The sequence below is a fragment of the Martes martes genome, assembly GCF_963455335.1.
Source record: "Martes martes genome assembly, chromosome: 7".
NCBI lineage: Eukaryota > Metazoa > Chordata > Mammalia > Carnivora > Mustelidae > Martes > Martes martes.
This window is the reverse complement of record NC_137894.1, coordinates 103,235,578-103,256,034: the sequence shown is the minus strand read 5'-3', so window position 1 is coordinate 103,256,034 and position 20,457 is coordinate 103,235,578. Positions and strand designations below refer to the sequence as shown.

Here is a 20,457-nt window from a genome sequence, read left to right as displayed (position 1 = left end):
GTCTGTGAGGGTGCTTCTGGATAAGATTAACATTTGAATCATAGACTGAGTAAAGCAGATTGCCCTCCCCCTGTGGGTGGGCCTCATCCACTCCATTCAAGGAGTGAATACAACAAAAAGCTGAGAAAGAAAAAATTCCTTCCATATTTGAGCTGAAACGCTGAAGTCCTCCTACCTTCAGACCTACCACTATCCCACTACCGGCTCTCCTGCTGGGCAGGCCTTTGGACTTGGACTGAAACTTAACACCAGTGATTCTCCACTGTCTCAAAGCTGCATGACTACAGTCTTGGCCTTCTCAGCCTCCATAATCTTGTGAGCTAATTCCTCACAACATATCAGTCTCTCTGTCTCTGTCTCTGTCTCTCTCTTTCTCTGTCCCCACCTGCCCCTGCTCCTGCCGCGCCTGTGTGTGTTGTGTGTTTCTCTGCAGAATTCAGTCTAATACAGAGACCCAGGCGCATCAATTACTCACAGCAATAGCAGTGGCTATTTTTAATATCATCATTTTTACTGGTTCCCTGAGCCTCATTTCTAATAGAGCAACTAGAAAAGGGTCAGGTGACCTTGTACATGTAAATGGGTTGCTTTACAGGAAAAAAATCCCAAGCTTAAGGAATTCTGATATTGGACACTGTACAGCAAGCTTTTCTGTCCTTTGCTCCAGCAACAGACGCTGTCTCTTTCTTCATATGCAAACATCCTTGAAAAGATAATGTAGACAAAAGGCAGTGAAAATCTTGTCTTGCAAAACCTAGGGAAATGCAAGCGCCCCATGGAGAACAGTCTCCCATTAGTTTAATCTCCGGATCAATCTTAACATCACTAAAAATGGGACAGCATAGGTCTCCTGATGTGATGCAAGAGGTACACAGCACCACTCGGAGTTACTCTTGCCAAAGAGGGTTAATCTAATCAAGCCTAGAGATCTCCCTGCTAGCTTGAAAGTAATAGAAGAACAAACAGAAGAACTAGGGGATAAAAGAACAGGTTGGACGAGGAGGCGATCATCCAAATCTAGAAGATGGGAAATTGTACACAATACACGACCCAGTGTCTTCAACAAATAAGTGGAATTTTAAAAGATGGGAGGAGAGGGAATAGTTACGGGCTAAAAGAGACTTAGGAAATGATGCCACATATGGACCTTGTTTGATCCTAACTTTAGGTTCATTTAGTGAACCAAAGCTTTGAGCATGGATGGGGAATTATATATTATTAAAATTACATGAAAGTATTATAATTGTTAGGGGTTATGTTTTTAAAAATCCTTGTGTGTTAATTACTGAGCTATTTATGGACAAAATGATATGATGTCCACATTTGCTTTAAATTACTTCACCACCAACACCACCACCAACAAAAGTGGAGGAGAAAGACAGAACAAGCTTGGCAAGATGTGGTTAATTGGTAAAGCTGGTGACAGTGGATGAAAGTTCATAATACTATTTTTGCCTACTTAATTTTGAAAGTTTCTATTGAAAATTTAGTAAATAAAACTGTGGAAGAATGAAAAAAGCAAAAACAAAAACAGAAGTGGGGGAAATAAGTTATAAGCGTAAAAGGTGGTAGGGGGGCGTGGCAGAATTGCTCTAACTTAGACTTTCATGGAACATCTCAGATCTTCGGCAAGCCTGCTCTTCCAGAGAATGACTTTCATCTTTTCCTTTTCAATGTAGAATAGTTCATACCTTTTACTCAGTGAGAAGACAGAATTCCTATGGCAAAACAAAACAAGTGAGATGGTTGAAGGAAAGTAGGGAGAAATAGAAGAAGGAAGAGAGAGAAAGATGAGGATACAGATGTATCCCCCTTTCTCGTGGATTTTATAGTCTAGTGGAGGAGATACCCATTAACATAATAGTCATGCACATGACTGTTAAACCAAAAATGGAGGTAAATGTCATGAAGTTGAAGAGGAAATTTCTATCAAAGCAACAGCACAAGAACTTGCGAGGCCAAGATGCCCACCCTCCCTAAGGAAGTGACCCTTGCTGGTGTTGACATCTGAAGAATAAGTGGATATTACACAGACAGAACAGTTAGGGTAAAGCTATTTAGGACAGTCAAGAGAGAAGTCCTTGACTTGTGATTCTTTTTTTTTTTTTTTAAGATTTTATTTATTTGACACAGAGAGAAATCACAAGTAGGCAGAGAGGCAGGCAGAGTGAGAGAGAGGGAAGCAGGCTCTCCGCTGAGCAGAGAGCTCAATGCGGGACTCGACCCCAGGACTCCAAGATCATGACCTGACCTGAAGGCAGAGGCCCAACCCACTGAGCCACCCAGGCACCCCTGACCTTGCAATTCTAAGAGGAGAATACATTGCAGGGGGCACCAGCATACATAAAGGAGGGAGACCCTAAGAGACTCTTAAAGCAACCCTACTGGAAATGATGATGGCTTACATTGGAATGGTGACAATGGAGATGGAAAGAAGTGGACTCATTGGGCAGGTATTTATCGAGTAAAATTAGTCCAACTTGGTGATGAATTAGATAAGATGATGGGTATAGATGTTTTCTATTATTCTTGGTATTATTTCTGTGGTACCCCTCAAAGCACTGAGTTTTAGGGGCTGCTGTGCTAGTGCACCCCTGGAGGGGTTGAGTTGCAGGGTGCCAGGAAAAGGGACCGTGAATTAGATGGATCCAAGTACTTTACACAAAATCTGGGAGACTATTGGGAGAGAGCTGGGGGCTACTGTCTAACCTCTAAACATCCCCACTCACCACACTCACACACATTCACTCCCACTGTCAGGCTCTGAAGAAAGAAGAATTGCTTGATGTCAGGAGCACTTGCTTGGGTTCTGGTTCTGGCTCTTACAAGCAGGGAGATGTTGGCCAGTTCAAGTTTCTGAGTCATGAATGAAAGTGCTGCCATTGAGGTCTAAGGACCATTGGACTCTTGACTCCTCTAATGGGCACTTAGCTGATATGTTGAGACGAAGAAGATGATGGAGGTGGGAGGTATCCAAAGTAGCACTTTAGATCTGGAGGTGATGAGCTCTGCAGTAATCCTTGGAGGGCAAGCCAGTCTTGTCTTGTGAAGTCACCCACATGGTCCTTTTTATTGTACAAATATAAAGGAAGAAAACTCTCTATGAAATATTTCCACTTCAGAAAAGGATCTTCACTTTCACTTTGCATAACCAAAGCCTGGTTCCCACTCCACCATGAGAGGGCAAGATCCAGGATTATAGCAGACAAGAGTCTACTCTTTTCTCTAATGATTATAGACATGGGAAGAGGAGAGAAGGCTAGTGTCGATGCTCCCAATTTGCATGATTCCTATCATAGGCTGACTTTCATCCAGGACCATGTCTGTTTTCCTCCATAGTATCACTTGGAAAGGAAAAATAAAGTCAAAACACGAGACATTGTGCAATATACTGTTCATTGCACAAAGCACTGGATTTAAAGACAAAAGACCAAGAGTCAAAGCTCTTTATGTCCACTTACTAGCTGTGTGATCATGCACAAACTTCATACTCTCTGCACCTCCCTCTCCTCATCTGTGGAACTGTGATAATAAAGTCACCTCACTAGGTCGTTTATGATGATTGAATGCAACACTGTGAAAGCACTCAGCATAAATGATTTAGAAAGTGATGATGGATAGTTGCTTTCTTTCTGCTGAAGACGGTAATTTTTTCAATCATCTGTCCTTGTGCCAGGAAGAAAACCAAAGAAAGGAAAAAGACTTTAACCAGGATCATGTGTCATGTGCACGCAGTCCGTCTCCAGTCACTTCTGAGTGTTAGTTAATAGGAACACTAGCCCGCCAAACCCAAAGGCCTGAAAGCCTGAGGGACAGCATGTTGGAGCTCTCCCTGGTCGACCAAGGTTCTGGCTTTGATGCCAAACCTTGTCGGACCAACATAGCGCAGCCTTGACACATGAATGTTGATGAACAAACTGATACATTTGTCCTGTGATTATAGATGCTGGAAGTCAATGTTCATCCCACTGATAGACTTGTTGACTGTGAAAGCTTGCATGGGTCCTCATGAAAAAGGACTTCCACCACCTCCATTTTGAGCCCAAACTTTCTAATTGATTAAGTTCTTCTTTCCAGCCCATCTCTTAACTCAGGCAAAAGTCTCTTCAGGCAAAGCATCTCCTGATGGGACCTGAAACTACTCCTTCACGCAATAAGGTCTGGGCTGAACCAGCAAGACCCTGTGTAACTGAGCCCAAGACAGTGATCAACTTGACCTTCACTGCCCACCTGCAGGTATCCACCGACCTTTGTCCCACATTTTCCTCATATAAACCTGGAAGTATTTTTGGCACTTTGGTGACAGGCTTTGAGACGCTAGTCTGCTGTCTTACTGGTGTTGGCCTCACCAAACTAATTCCCTCATATATATATATATATATTCCCTCATATATATATATATATATATATATATATATATAGAATGCTGCTGGAGAGAGGGCAAATATATATATATTTTTATATATATATTCACTATATATTGAATGTATATAATATATATATTATATATCATAATATATAATATATATTATATATAATATTATATATATAATATTATATTATTATAATATATTATTATATTATTATATTATATTATTATATATATTATATATATTCAAATATATATATTTGAACGCTGCTGGAAAGAGGCATATATTTGCCCTCTTTCCAGCAGCATTCAAATATACTCAAGGATTTCTCGTCTTTATTTTTTTAAAAGATTTTATTTTATTTATATATTTGACAGAGAGAGATCACAAGTAGGCAGAGCAGTAGACAGAGGGAGAGGGGGAAGCAGGCTCCCTGCTGAGCAGAGAGCCTGATGTGGGGCTCGATCCCAGGACCCTGAGATCATGACCTGAGTTGAAGGCAGAGGCTCAACCCACTGAGCCACCCAGGTGCCCCTAACTCCCTATTTTCTTTCACCAATGCTCATTTCTCTGTCTTTGGATTTTGTCAGCAGAAAAGTGGCTGAATGTGGTCTGGTTGGGATCCCCAGAACAACCCTGCCCCTCTGCTATACTAATGACCAATCCTACCTTACACATGACTACCTATGATCAACTACAGCTTCTAAATTAGAATTCTCCTGCACTTGAGTGAAAACATGCTAATTCAGTGTTTCTCAAGTTGTGGTCTCTGGGCCGCTTGCTCCTGAAACTTCTGGGGATCTCATTAAAAAGGAGGCAGTCCCCAGCGCTACTGAATCAGAATCTCTGGGTGGGGGCTCAGGGACCCACACTGTTGCCATCACCACAAGAGTTTGGATGCTCATTGAAGATTGAGGACTGGTTAACCAATCTCATTGAGACCACTAAGGCTTCAAGAGCTATGTATCATAGATGATACCTTAAGCCAGAACAGTGTTTAAGTATATTGAGGTGCTGAATTCCAAAATAGTGATTATAATTTTAGAAATGTGTGCACTCTGAGATGTGTCAACTGGTGGCAAAATCCAATTTTTGGTATTTTACCTACATTAATCAAACACATTAGTTGCACTAAAATGGGCAGATCTGTCCAGAAGGTAATAAAAATGATTGACTAATGGCTTCAATATGGTGTTATATCAGCCTCTCATAATAAGAATAAGTGCGGTAGATAACCACCCACCAAGTTAATCATTAGCTGTAACAACTGAACGTGAACCTTCACTTCAGGCTTTTATTTATCTGCCTTGAACTTAGAATTGGGTTTAAGAAGGAAAAACATTTTACATTACACCGAGGAGCAGAACTTCCATTTCAGGCTTCATTAAAGAAAATAAATATACCTTCTCTTCCCTGCCACTTCCCGTAGTGGAGGTAAAAATTTGGTCAGCGGGGCTGGAGCCAAAGAGACTCACGGTGTGGTTAAGACATTACACACTGGAGAATTGACCAACTACGTAAATGTATTGAGGCTAATGGGAGCCAGGTTTTTCAGTGATGGAGAAGGGAGTTCAAACCGATAAGAGAGGAAAGGATAAGCCCTGTGTTGTTGGATTGGAATTGAAGGTTTCAGTGTAAATTCATGGTTTTTAGGATATAGAGATATATGGAGAGATGGATGGATGGATGGATGGATGGATAAACAGATGTGCGTATATGTGTGAGTGTGTCATATTTCCTAGTCTGCTGAGAAGTCCTAAAAGCAATGATATTCCAGTACCAAAGAGTACCAGGTTCATGGCTTCTAAATTCCATTCTCCTCTAAAAGAATCCAGGACTCTTTATTTAAAGAAATGACTGCTTCCAGGGTTATTGCAGGAAAATAGCAGTGAGCCTAGAACATCGTGTTGTGCCAGAAAGCAAAGAAGTGCTCAAGAAATGCTGCAGGCATGACCAAAGGACCCGGGAAACAAGCTTGAGGGGTTAATAAATAATAATAGGAACCGATTTTAACACACTGAACAAAATAGAAGTCCATGAGTCCATATGGATATAAATAAATTAATATACAAATAAATGAAAGGAAATGAAAAGCTCTACCTCATAAGAGGATTCCAAATAAGAAATATAGAGGAATAACAGAATTAGAGAATCACCATTTGGCAACTGTCGTGGTACTAATTGATTTAATCATGAATCATCAATGGATGGGAAAACTAGTGAGTGAAAATTTGATAAGGAACATAATATTTAGATGATCTCAAAGCATCTCTCCGCAAAATGTTTATTCATTGCTTATTACTAGATAAGTGAGTAATAGCTACTAAGTTTATGATAAAGTAACCACCCAGATATCATCTTTGATTAAGAAGCAGCTTTCACTGAGTGCTCTAGATGAAGGAGGCCTGACTACGACTCTGAATTCAGCAATCTAATATTCACAATGTGTTGGCTGCCACTTAGCTATTTATCCAAACATGCCTTTTTAAAAATTTTTTTTTTTAAACATGTGCCTGCACAGGGTGGAAAAAACAACACCAAGGGCTTGCTAAAAAGGAGAAGCCTTAAAAAGATAAAATTCCCGCAGCAGTTCTGTTCCACTGCAGTCTGTGAGTGCAGGAACGGTGTCCGTGTGGGGAAGCATTACGCCCAGTGGTTTCTCCATGTGGACGGTGTGAAAGCCCTTGAGGTTTTCTGCGGCTGTCAGGAGGGAGCGGGAGAGTCTGTTTACTGAATCCAGTCGATGTTCAGGCACCGCACTATGAACACAAACATATCTGAGACCTCTTCTATCACTTTGGCTGTGGGCTTCCCGGCCCCGTGGCCGGCCTTGGTGTCCACGTGGATAAGCAGGGGGTTGCTCTGCTTCCGGCTCCGACCCACGACGTACTGGTGGGTGGCGATGAACTTCAGGGAGTGGAGCGGGACCACGCGGTCATCGTGGTCGGCGGTGAGGAGAAGCATGGATGGATACTGGATGTCGTCTGCCTCCGGAAGCTTCACGTTGTGCAACGGAGAGTATTTGACAAGCCGTTCAGAGTGTTGTTTGCTGTCCGACCACCCATAATCGGTGGTCCAGGCGTGGCCAATGGTGTACTTATGGAACTTCAGCATGTCCGTTACTCCCACTTGGGCAATAACGCAACCGAAGAGGTCAGGGCGCTGATTTGCACAAGCAGCCACTAAGAGGTCTCTGTTTGAACCTCCATTAATAGTCAGCCTCCTGGGAGAGGTGTAACCTTCCTTGATCAGATACTCTGCCGCGTGCTGAAAGTCATCCAAGCAGTTCTGTTTGTTTGCCAGGATGCCACCTTTATGCCACGTCTCTCCGTACTCGCCACCTCCTCAGATGTTGGCCACTGCAAGGACACCGCCCATGTGTCTCACAAAGATGAGCCTGGACACACTGTAGTTGGGCGTGATGGATATGTTGAAGCCGCCGTAGCCATATAAGAAAGCAGGATGAGAGCCATCCAGTTTTATGCCCTTTTTATGCACAATGAACATTGGAATCTTTGTGCCATCCTTGCTGGGGTAGAAAATCTGGATTGTCTGGTAATCGGAAGCATCGATCCCTTTCACGGTAACCTCTCGGAAGACTCGTGGCCCCAGTTCCTCTTTGGTGAGGTCACAGTGATAAATGATACCTGCGAGGTGAGTATGATGGAAAACTCAAACGATTCGCCCACAGTCAACAGCCAGTCAGGGTCTCTTGCTGGGAACTCTGGGGCTCCAGACACCCGATGGCCACCCATCTGGAGATAAAAAGGAAGTAAACTGATAGATTTTGGTGTCCTTCTTCTGACCGCTGTACCCCACAATGCTGCCAACCTCCAGGGGGAAGGTCTTGAGGAGAGCATCGGTGGCCCGGTCGTGAAGCTGCAGAGTGTTCCTCACGTCATGAAGGTAGCATAACACCAAAAAGTTAGACCTCACGCAAGTGACCCATTCTAAGACATCCTTCTCGTGCTCAGGAACAAGCACTTTCCACTTCGACTCCTCAGGATCTGTGAAGTCGATGTTGATCAGGCGATAGTTAGGCGAATGGCGATTTGTCATGAACGTGAACAACCGTCCCCTCATTGGTCACATAGTCATATTCTCCTTCAAAGTTGTCGATCAGTTTTACCCACTTTAGGCTTCCACTGATGCCACTGGATTCCTGCTGTAGGTCACAGTACCAGAGTTGGTTTACTGGATCACATCCTTCCCTTATTGATAATAAGACACAGCGACCATCGTCAGACAACTCAGCTCCGCCCATCCACTTAGGCTCATCCGGAAACTCAGCACACAAAATATCTTCCGATTGATCAGTTCCCAACACATGGTAACACAGCTTTTGGTGGAGGTTGGTGGATGTCTCCGTACCATCACTTTTTCCATCCTGTTGGGGATAGGAGTTGTAGAACATCCCCTTCCCCTCATGGGTCCATGCCATACAGCTGAACTTGACTCTCTCGAGGACATCTGGAAGCTCTTTGGCACCATCAACTTTCATGAACTTGTCACCCAATCTGACAGTAACAAAAGGGAGCAACAACAGTAATAGGACAAATAAATACTACATACCTCCCGATATTACACATCACTTTGGTAGTATTCCTGCCAGAAATGGATAATCTGATCCAAACGTGGGGAAACACCAAAGAAAACCAAATTGTGAAATATTTTACAGAGTCAGTTTTTAAAACTGTCAATGTCGTAAAAGATAAAGAAAGACTAGGGAACTGTTCTGGATTGAGGGAGACTAAAAGAAATGAAAGATAATATTACACATGATCCTAGATTGGATCTTGGACCTATAAAGGATATCACTGGGTCATTACTGGGACAATCAGCAGATTTTTAGTGAGGCCTGTGGATTAGATGATAGTATTATTTAGCATCAATTTCTCGTGGTTGTATAAAAAGAGGCTTTATTTTTAGGAAATACATGTTGAAGTATTCAGGGACAAGGGGGGCTCATATCTATAACTCTCAAAGGGTTTAGAAAAAAATTAAGGAATACCCATGGGAGAGGAAATGATAAGGCAAATGTAGTAAAATGTTAATGTAGAGGAAGTAAAACTTGTCATCTATGCTGTTATGTTCTTTCCCCCAGGCCTGCGTACGAAGCTGACCAAAGACAGATTAACAGAAGAAAAGGATTTATCCGCGTACACTTGGGAGAAAGCGAAGGAAGTAGCTGGCTTCTTAAATCGTCTGAGTTGATTTGATAGAGGGAAAGGAGAGAGAAAGGCTTTTCTGGGAAGAATGAATAGTTTTCTTTAGGAAAAACAAAAGGGTTTTTAGGAGAACAATTGAAAGATAAGAAAGTGATAGTGTTTGTCTATAGAGGTATGAATGGTCTTTCTGTCTCCCTTGGGGCCATAAGACTCCTCAGTGAAGGAATTTGGGGAAGGCTTTATTCATGTTTTCCCCTTAGGGAGCAGATCTTCCCAAAAGGAGGAATTTATGGTAGCTTTATTTTCCAGAAATTGCTGCTTTTAGTCAGATAAGGAAAGCCCCAAGAAGGTTCCTTCCTGCATTTCTTGATTCTCAAATATCTTGAGCTTGAAATAATCTTTATACTAACTCTGAGATTCTGAGTGGTTCCCTACATTAACAATTGGGAAATCTTGATGAAAGATAAATGGGAGTCCTCTGTATGATCTGTTGTAAATTTTCTGTAAATTTGAAATATTTCAGAATAAAGAGATTTTAAAGTAAGCATACCCGAATCCCAGAAACCGGAAATGTCATTAAACAAAAAGTGTCATCCCAAGTGACAACTCTGAAGGGTAGATTAAATATAAAAGGAAAGATTTAATTTCCATAAATAAGTGAGTAGTACACATCTATCCTTGAGGAGGACAGCCCTATAAGGAACATTAGTAACTTAATCCAGGTGGAAGGAGGTATTGTCTAGGATGTTCAGAGCTCTGCCTTAAGAAACGCAGCCCCTCCCGTCAGACAACAGATTTCGGCTGAGTGTAGGATAACCCCGTAGCTGAAGGCTCTGAAGGTTACATCCCCCTTGCAAAGATGGCCCTTGTGTCCACAGTTCAATTCTCTTGCCCCAATTCTGGTCTTCGAAGCTCACATAATGTTCAGATCTTCACTGCTAAAGCAGTAAGTACTTGCTTTTTTATTTTGCTAAATGCAAGTCCTGATATTTTCCACTAATAATAGTACAAGCTAGTCACGTGTATCAAATACTTACTCTGCGGTGGGCCCCCTGCCAAATATGTAACCTATGTTGTTTTATTTGAGCCTGCCTATTTCCCCGTGAAATAAGGACTATCATTATTCTCTTCATGTTACAGAAAAGGAAACCAGATGCTCTGAGCGATTAAAGCCTCCAGGATCACAGAGTTGATAAGCAGCTGCATCTGGGTTTGAACCCAGGCTTTCTAATATCAAAGTCCATACAATGAACCACAAGACAAGATGCTATGTGCTATGCCTCCACATTCTCTGGTTTGCTCTAGACTCCAGCTTATAGTAATAACTCAGGGTCAAGATTCTGTGCCAAATATGCCATCTCGGTGAAGAGAGATCCTGAGGTGCGCAGGTGAAAACCAATTTAAGGTAACCGTCTCAACTCAAACCCAAAAGAGAAGGGAAGTGCTCAGCAAATAAGAGCTACCTTAGGTCAAAGCTGAGTCTGGTACTGCCAGTGCCTCTGGTTGCCTCATTACCATGGCCAACTGGCAAGTGTTTAGCTATCTTTAGCTGGCTTTGGTTAAAAGGCAGACAGAAGAGGTTGTTTATAAGAGATGCTGAAAAATAGTTATCACCATTTTTAATTCATTTTTCTCTGTGTTCTTTTTTGTTTGTTTGTTTCTTTGCTTGTTGGACAATTTGGTTTTTGTGGGTTTTTAAAAGATTTTATTAATTTATTTGACAGAGAGAGACACAGTGAGAGAGGGAATACAAGCAGGGAGGAGTGGGAGAGGGAGAAGCAGGCTCCCCACTGAGGAGGGAGCCTAATGTGGGACTTGATCCTACTAGGATCATGGCCTGAGCCAAAGGCAGATGCTTAATAACTGAGCCACCCAGGTGCCCCATTTCCCTCTATATTCTTAGTTAGAGACTCTTGACTCAACATTCTCTCTTCCTCAGCTGAGTGTTACATATGTCAAACAGCTTCTCCTGAACAGTAGCTACTAAAATAAAATGGGAGTATCCAAGAGCCGGGACAAAACTGGAAGAAAATTATGATCCCCAACTCCTAGTTCAGTCCTAGCAGTTCTCAAACTTTTTTTCTGTTCCTGTACACTATGGATGATATTTAAAATGTGACACACCTCCTTACACATCTCCTGGAGGAACCCTCCTCATTTCTCTTCCATTCAAGAAAGAATATCAGAATCACGTTGAGCACAAGTGACATCATTATAGGGATGCCATTAACTCTATGAAAAAGAACACTTTTTAAAACATATATGTGTTAACTACTATCAGGAATAAGTCACAAGTAGCTATGGATGTAATATATATTATCTGTAAATATTCTAGATTAAATTTATTGCTGCCTATCCCCTCTTCTTTTACAGTTATTTAATTTTACCTAGATCACCACTGCAACACCATAGCACATCTGAGGGTTGTATAGTGGAAGCATGAAGCCTGTTAGAAATTTCTCGCATCCAAGAATTCATATCGTCCAGTCTGGATCTCTCCATCATCAGCTGGGAGACAAGTATGGTGAGGACTGAGATGTGGAAAGCAGGGCTGGGAATCTCTCTCTCTTTCTCTCTCCCTCTCTCTCTCTCTCTCATACACACACACACACAGCTTTATTGAGGTATGACTGACAAAAATTATATATATTTAAGGTGTAACGTTGGGTGTTTTGATATACATATAATGCCCGGTTTGAAACTGCTTACAGGGAAGAGGACTTCTCCCTCCTTTCCTAGTTAATCTTTCAAAATTTGCCTTGCAGAGCTCTGATTCGCCACACATCTGACTTCTTAAAGTGCTCCCAGGTTTCCCGTTAGAATCTAGGGACTGTCTGCTAGGAGAATACAAACAGCCCCAGGACCACAGGCCTTTCATTAGCACTTTGTCTTCCCTTCCTTAGACTTCTGCCGGCTTGGACCTGACAGACGATTTGAGGTCAAAGGAGTGGAGGTTTTCTTCTACGGTGCCAGGCGCAATGTCTAGCACATAGTACACGTGCTCAATGACGGTCGGATAACTAAATGATGTGTTCTAGTTGGGAACTAAAACATCTCTTCTAAGGCCCACAACAATCCACCACTCCTTGGGTGTTTGTGCTGCATGACTTCCCACTGCCTGCCCAATGCGGATTCATGGTCCATGCTCAGACTTGGGACCGAAAGGATTAAAATTACTTCCCAGGTATCCCTCTACCTAGGTATCCAAATACATAAGCTGGTAGTTAATTTAAGTAAATCCCTGAGGGTTAGGGAAAAGCAACAACAAGAACGACAACAACAACGGTGAGGCTCACACAAACAGGTATGTGACCATTCAAAAGAGAATTCAGTACTTCCTAACCAAGTCAAAAATATGATTGATGGAGTACCTGGGTGGCTCAGTGGGTTAAGCCTCTGTCATCTTCTCAGGTCATGATCTCAGGGTCCTGGGTTGGAGCCCCCATTGGGCTACCTGCTTGGTGGGGAGTCTGCTCCTCCCTCTCCCTCTGCTTCTCCCCCTGCTTGTGTTTTCTCTGTCAAATAAATAAAAAATTAAAAAAAAAAGAAAATATGGTAAACACACACACACACACACACACACACACACACACACGCACACAAGAGGTCAATCATATTTTCCCCCAGTCAAGGGAAACGAAACAAAAAGGCTGCCTACCTTTCAAGGTAGACGTAATGAATTTTGCTGACATTCATTTGGGAAAAAAAAATCTTTATAATATTTCTAAATGTCTTTTTGTAAAAAGTAAAATCATTCTGTATTAAGACTCAGAACCCTCTACTTCAATCCATAAAATCTCTGCTAATATTCTCTCCCCGTGTTCTGCCTGTGTAAGTAACCGGACCGTTGGCCCCAGCTGGCTGGATCCCTTTTGCTTCCATCTATTTTTCTATATATAAAAATGACCCTTTTTTTGGCCTTGATTCTCCTTGCTGTCCGTAGGCTGCTTTTGCTGGAAAAGTGTATGTTCCTGTTCTTGGCTTCCCCAGCAAGTGGAGTGGAGAGCTGATTTGACACAGTTCTTTGGTTGAGGGAGACAGAAGTATCAGTACAATATCAGGTGGCCAAGGAATGGGAAAGTTTAGCTTACAGGTTAGACAAACTTGAACATGGACACTCTAAGTTTTAAAACACTGTTAGTTTTGAAAGTACTTGAGTTATTCCTCCTAACTAAAGTTACAAGTGAATAACCATAACAAAAAAAGTTAAGTGTCCAACTGCGTAAGGTTTATGGAAAGTTATTTCATTTGGGATAGAATATATAAATAAGATATCTCAATTTCCATAAAACTTTCTTGTTCAAATTCTTAGGTCCAATTTATGATTCAGAGTTTTTGTAATTGGACTTATGTGTCTGAGGATTTGAATGTCTGACATGCTAAAAAAAAATCTTTATGTTCACAATACGGTAGGCCTTTCTCTTTTAAAAAGTGCAGGAAATAATTCAGAAAGAAAAATATCTGAAATCTTACTGGGTTTCCAGAGTTTTTGCCTTGTCAACATCTCTGTAGTCATAGGAACTCGGTGGTCACCTCTGCATATCACACAGAGCAGGCTGGCCCTATGAACCTCTCAGGAGTCTTTCGACTGGCTCTATCTTCTTAGTGCCTAGCATTGTACTTGGCCCAGCGCAGGTCCTTGAGACCTGGTCCTTGCTTTATAGATAATATAAGAGCGCTATTGCCTCATAGCAGGACATCATTTTTCATGCTTATGATATAAAGGTAAAGAATGTCAGAAGAGGATGTATACCTCCCGTGAAGAATGTAGGAAGGGGAAGGGAGGGAAATATGTAAGACTGACTGTCTAGCCAGTTAACACCTTTGATACCTCTGATGATTTTAAGTCTGAAAGCTTTCTGTTGTAAACCTTAAAAAGCAATTTGCATCCGTTGATACATGCATGTAATAAACATTTATTTTAGGGGCGCCTGGGTGGCTCAGTGGGTTAAAGCCTCTGCCTTCGGCTCGGGTCATGATCCCAGGGTCCTGGGATCGAGCCCCACATCGGGCTTTCTGCTCATCGGGGAGCCTGCTTCCTCCTCTCTCTCTGCCTGCCTCTCTGCCTACTTGTAATCTCTGTCAAATAAATTAAAAAAAAAAACATTTATTTTATTCCTGTTACATTCCAGGGCACTGTTCTAGGCAGTGAAAACATACAGCCATGAACAAATTTCCCTACTATCCTAGAGTTCCACTCCAGTGGAACCTACATCAGCAACCTGAAAGGCAAATATTGATCACCCTGTTTTTCATGAGTAGGGAGATGACAAAGTTCTTCTTCCATCCTACAGTTGACATCCCTGACCTGACCAGTGTTACCAAGTGGCACCAATCTTGCCTATTAATTAGCATCCTTCTGTATTTGAAAGCAACTTTATTAGGCAAACCCAGTCACTTCACATTGTATAACCAGCAGTTGATACTCTAATTCAAGCAAGTTTTTAACCACCAGGAAAAGACTCTATTTAAAAAATACATACAGGGGCACCTGGGTGGCTCAGTGGGTTGAATCCTCTGCCTTCGGCTCAGGTCATGATCCCAGGGTCCTGGGATCGAGCCCCGCATTGGGCTCTCTGCTCAGCAGGGAGCCTGCTTCCTTCTCTCTGTCTGCCTCTCTGCCTACTTGTGACCTGTCTGTCAAATAAATAAAATCTTTTAAAAAAAATATACATACACACACACACACACACAGATACACACACACACAAATTTCCTAATGTTTGCACTAATATAGGCTTAGTACTATAAAGAGAATGTAAGTATGACCCTGATTTTGCAAGGTGTTTTTAACTATTTTTACATATTTTAGACTTCCAACTTGATTAATAATCAAGATAGTTTGTCTATGAACTTCATTCTTTCCCTTAAAAAAAGTATTTCCATGGGCTTATTTGAAATTTGACAAGTAAAAGTTTACTGGAAATATGGCAAGAGACTTACAGGCTAAAGCACAACATCTGGAAAATTTAAAATTAACTCTGAGTATTCATTTCAACCTTCAAAGAATGAGATGATGCATATGGTAACTTTATCTTTAAAAAAGAAACAAATTTCAGTCCTCTTTAGAGATACTATAGACCTAGTTATTAGAAACCAATTAGATATTAAGAATCACTTGATCCTAAATCCTTCAATGGATTTTTACAAATTGGACCTATTAAACAGTTTAAGAGAGCATTGAAAGCTTAAGCTGAATCCAACCGCTGAATTTAAATAATTTAGTAGAATTCATTAAAATTTTAATTTTATCTGCCAGAATTAAACATACTGGACTCTGTCATCTTTGGGTTTCATCCAACACGGAGGAGTGTGGTGGGAAGACAAGATAGATGAGACTCGGGAGGCCTGGGTTCAGATCTCATCACTGCCGTGTGACCTCCGACAGAGGTGTCACTGAAGCACTTTGAGTATCAGTTTTATCTTTCCATCTCAAAAGACCTTTTGAAAGATTGAGTAAAAGTCAGTGGAGCTGCTCTGAAAACTGTAAGGCGGCAGCCTGGCCATATCTGACCTACTACAGCTATTACTCCACTGTCCTCTCGGCCGTGGAGAGGAACGTTAATCAGAGGTCTCTCCAGCTCAAGATGAGGGGCTCACATCCCAGCAGCTCCAAGTATGTATCAGGCCAGACCACACCGATCCTCTCCTCAGTAGACTGTGCAAACACGTGCAGGTGTTCTCTCTAGTCAGGTGCTCTTTTAAACAAAAATAAAATTGGACTCACTGGTTTGAGATGAGTGTAATTCACACTCTATTTGCATTTAGTGTAAGCAGCAGTACAAAAAACTCAAAAAGTCGCCTGATTTGATGCATTTCTGCCAACTCTAGCCATGTAGTTTGATTTCCTTATAAATTCTGATAATGGCTCTGATGAATTTATCCTGAATTACTTCTCTACTGATCCCTTTTGACCACAGTATTGGGATGTTTGATTTTAAGGTGATTCCTTATCCTTTCCCCATCTCATTTTCTTCCAAAAGCAAAAAAAACAATACAAAAACCCTGCATTCACTTGAACCATCTCCATTAAAATTTTGTACCCATTTTACCACCCATTTTCTTTCTTTTTTTTTTTTTTTTTACCACCCATTTTCTTTCCTGCTCACCCGAGTGTCTTTTCTGCCTTGGTTTGTTGATTATATTTCAAAAGCCCAACCCCTTCTCCTAAAAGAGTCATTCCTTTGTCACTGTCAGCAATTTCACAAGATTTATCAATTCCATTTTTTTACCCTAATAATCATCTTCATCTTACTATGCCCATAGGAAAACAGTAGGTAGTGGGGATGCAAGAAACAGCCCCTGCTTTCAACATTACTCTGCTTTCCCACTTTCCTCCCCTTAGTACTTGTCTGTACCTCCAAATGTACCTACTTAGGGGTCTATTGTCCTAACAGAAATCTTTCATCTTCTTTGCAAAGGTAGCCTCCTCCTTATTATATTTATTCTCCACTTTTTACACACCTCAATACTGCTATTAAAAACAATTTCCTAGAAACTGGAGCATTCATACTGGTTATATGATTATTAAGGATTACTGTGTGTGTATAATGGTATTGTGGTTTTATTTAAAATGAGACTTTACCATTTGAGATAAGTACTGAAATATTTATAGATAAGATACAATCTCTGGGATTTGTTTCCCCCCCCCAAAAATGTGAGAAGATAGTGGGGAATGGATAGGGCCAGACTGGTCATGGGGGTTGGACCTAGTTAATTACACAAAGAGATTATAATCTTCTACTTATTTTAATAGTCTCTACAATAAAAAGGCAAAACTTTTTTTTTTTCTTTACTTGCTACAGTTTGGGCTACTCTCAGAAGATCTCATATAAAATTTAGATGACCTTCACTGTTTAAATGGTACTACAAAACCCAATGCCAAAATACAAAATTACTGTATACTAATATGGTATATTAACGATATGCCAACATTAAATACCAATAATAAATTATCATTTATTCTTTACTGCACACTAAGCTACTAGGAATTAAGGTAATTTACATAAATTATCTCATTCTTTAGAATACGCTTTTCTGGTAGTAATCACTAAAGGCTCAGAGAAATTAAGAAATTTGCCCCACAGGATGGAAATAAACACTTTAAATGTTCATTATCAGTTCCAAATATGAATAATTATTCCCACAATGACTCAAACACAATGTTCACATTCATATCGATGTACTTCATTTCCAAATTATCGTAAGCTATCGAGCAGACTTGGCCAAAGACAAGGTTGAAATCAGTTTACATTTACCTAGTTAATACTTGATGGACTTAACAAATTTTATTTGCATTCACAACAGAATCAAGTATAATGCTAGCTGACTATGCAGAGTCACTGTTTACAGCCACAGTTGGAGAGAGGGGGATAGCAAAATTTAAAGGCAGCAGGTTTAGCTTTAAGGCAGCAGGTTTGACCCCCTTAAAAATAGGATCAATAGCTGTGTGCAATCATGGGAAATCTGGCCCTGAAGATAACAGCGATCAATCCCCTACATGTTAGGCCATTGAATCCTGAGTAGTTCACATACACACACAAAATTTAGTGATTATATCTTATATTCACTTTAAAAAGGTTCATGCAATTGTGGATTGAATGTAACACAGTTCCTTAAAACTGTCATTACTTCCTTAATGGAACTAATGCATTCCTAAAACCATGTTACTTTCACAAATTATTACCACTAGCTTTAACTAAAAAATTGGGTATTTTCTTCTGGAAACTATCTAAATCCCAGGAAATAAAACTGAAGATTGCCTGTATAAGCGGGGGGAAAGTTTTCAGTTCGTGCAACCTGCTGGCTTTTAAAAAAGAGTATTTCTTTGGCATGAAAGGAAAACATAGGAGACATACAAATCTTTGCAGTTGTAAATTAACAAATGAGGGTACACGCTTCCCGAATATAGATCTCACTAAATAAGATCATGTTTACTAAAAAAGGAAAAAAAAACAAAACAAAAACACCTCAGTCAAGGGACCAGAAAAGGCTATAAAATGTTTTAAAGAAGTTTCAAATCGATTCACTGTTAACAAATCCAGTAACAAAGGTCTTTATACAATTTCTTTAAAAGCCAGGTCCTTCCCCTAGCATATGGTAAATTCTTTTATTTACAAAAACGTACATACAGATTCTCAGGAAATTGAGGTATTAGAAAACTGAGATATATTTATACAAAGAGGTAGTAATGAAAATCCATAACTAAAAATGAGCTTAGTTCTTAGCATTATAAAACCCTTACATTATAACCCCTCCATTGTTTACATTTTTTTATAGTATTAGATTTTGGCACTTTGGTGGTCTTTGTTATCCCTAAGTCTTTTCATATGATGATTAAACACTGACAGCTATCAAACAAACAGGCTTTAAGCTCTTTCCCCAGCAGTGGGAACAAACTGTACCAAGCCTGGCACTCCCCTTGGCCAGGTGTTTTCCAACCCCACTCCTGCCCTTTTGAGGAATTAACACAAACTACATGACCAGCTAGAATCAAGGGTGACACACGACATGGCCAGAGAACACAGCAAAATCTTGCTCTCTCAGAAACAAAACACTTGTCTTTGCATCAGCATGAATGGTCTTCCAGAATTAAACAAAGTATAAATATGATATACTTCCATGTTGCAGTCTGACCACTGGTAAAATGAGAAATGACCAATCTTATTTAGAGGTGAAATGACTTCAAATTCATCTACAATAAGAGATTGCTAGGTTTAGCTATGTAAAATATTTTAACACTAAAAAGACATGACAGTCTCATCAGAAACGAATTATTGGCACTGGAATCCGTATATCTCTGCAAACCAAAGACTTCCAAACAAAAACGGTAAGGGCTGCTCTTCTCAGAAGGCCTACATCACAACGGGGTGGGGGAGAGAGGTGGTGCCAAATTCTGTATGGATGCAACAGTCAACATAAACAGTGCGGCTGTTCCGTTGCTCAGAGATCATTTTTAATCATGATGCTGCCATTTCATATTTCAGTAAGTTAGTAGTCTTAAAAACCCTATTGAAAAAATGCTTTCCTTAGTTACTACTACTTAAATATTATCTAAAGCTATGCTGTCCAATACAGTAGCCATTAACCACATGTGACTACTTAAATTTCAATTAATTAAAATTAAAAATTCAGTTCTTCAATCATACTAACTACTCTTCAAGGGCTCACTAGCTACATGTGACTAGTGGCTACCATACTGGAGCACACAAAGAATATTTTTATTATTGTAAAAAGTGCTACTGGACAGCACTGATCTGAAGAAAGTGCACTGTGCTATATCTCATGAAATTTTTAAACTGAAAGTTGTTTAAAAATATCACTGTATCTCTGGGCTACAGATTAATAGTGATCTCTGTTCATAGGTGTCAAAGGATGCTATCAAATTTCTGATCATTATTTAGACAATTTATGAGGTATTCAGGAGGTCCATATAAGATTCAAGTAAAACATGAACTCAGACATTTTTACTAACTACAAAAGAACAAAGTATTCAACAAAGTGAATACTGCACGGATGATGAAAGTAATTTAGTACTCATATTTAAAACATCTCTTTCTTCCACTAACATCCCATAAATCTTTAAATATAAAAGCATACATAACTACCATTTAAAGTTTCTCACAAGAATAAGGTAAATAGCTCAGATATTGCTCTACTTTACTTTTACTTTGGTGTCTTAACAAGGGGGTCAAAAACATTACTTAAATACAAACAAAAAGGTAGTAAATTAAAAGAAAGATGGTCTTGGGAATAAATTGCTATGGGACAAGGACAAAAAAATAAGTTTTGGTTTTACACATGCAAAAAAATGCTTTCATCTGTATTGATATCTGATATCTGAGTTGACTGACTGAATACTTTTAGGAAAATCAAACTCATGTTATTTTCGAATTTACTTTGTCAGAACACAAAGCAGA

At 40.2% G+C, this 20,457-nt stretch overlaps 1 protein-coding gene across 1 annotated transcript; it reads right to left on the bottom strand.

Annotated features, from left to right (window-relative positions):
- Positions 1–7,097: 7,097 nt before the first annotated feature.
- On the bottom strand, positions 7,098–13,234 carry LOC308346713 (prolyl endopeptidase-like; the record flags this gene model as incomplete). The annotated part of the gene is given in 5 exon segments (XM_080809744.1): positions 7,098–7,715; positions 7,719–8,017; positions 8,111–8,441; positions 8,443–8,887; positions 13,197–13,234. Coding segments are annotated over 5 exon segments (1,731 nt in total).
- Between the last annotated feature and the right edge of the window lie 7,223 nt (positions 13,235–20,457).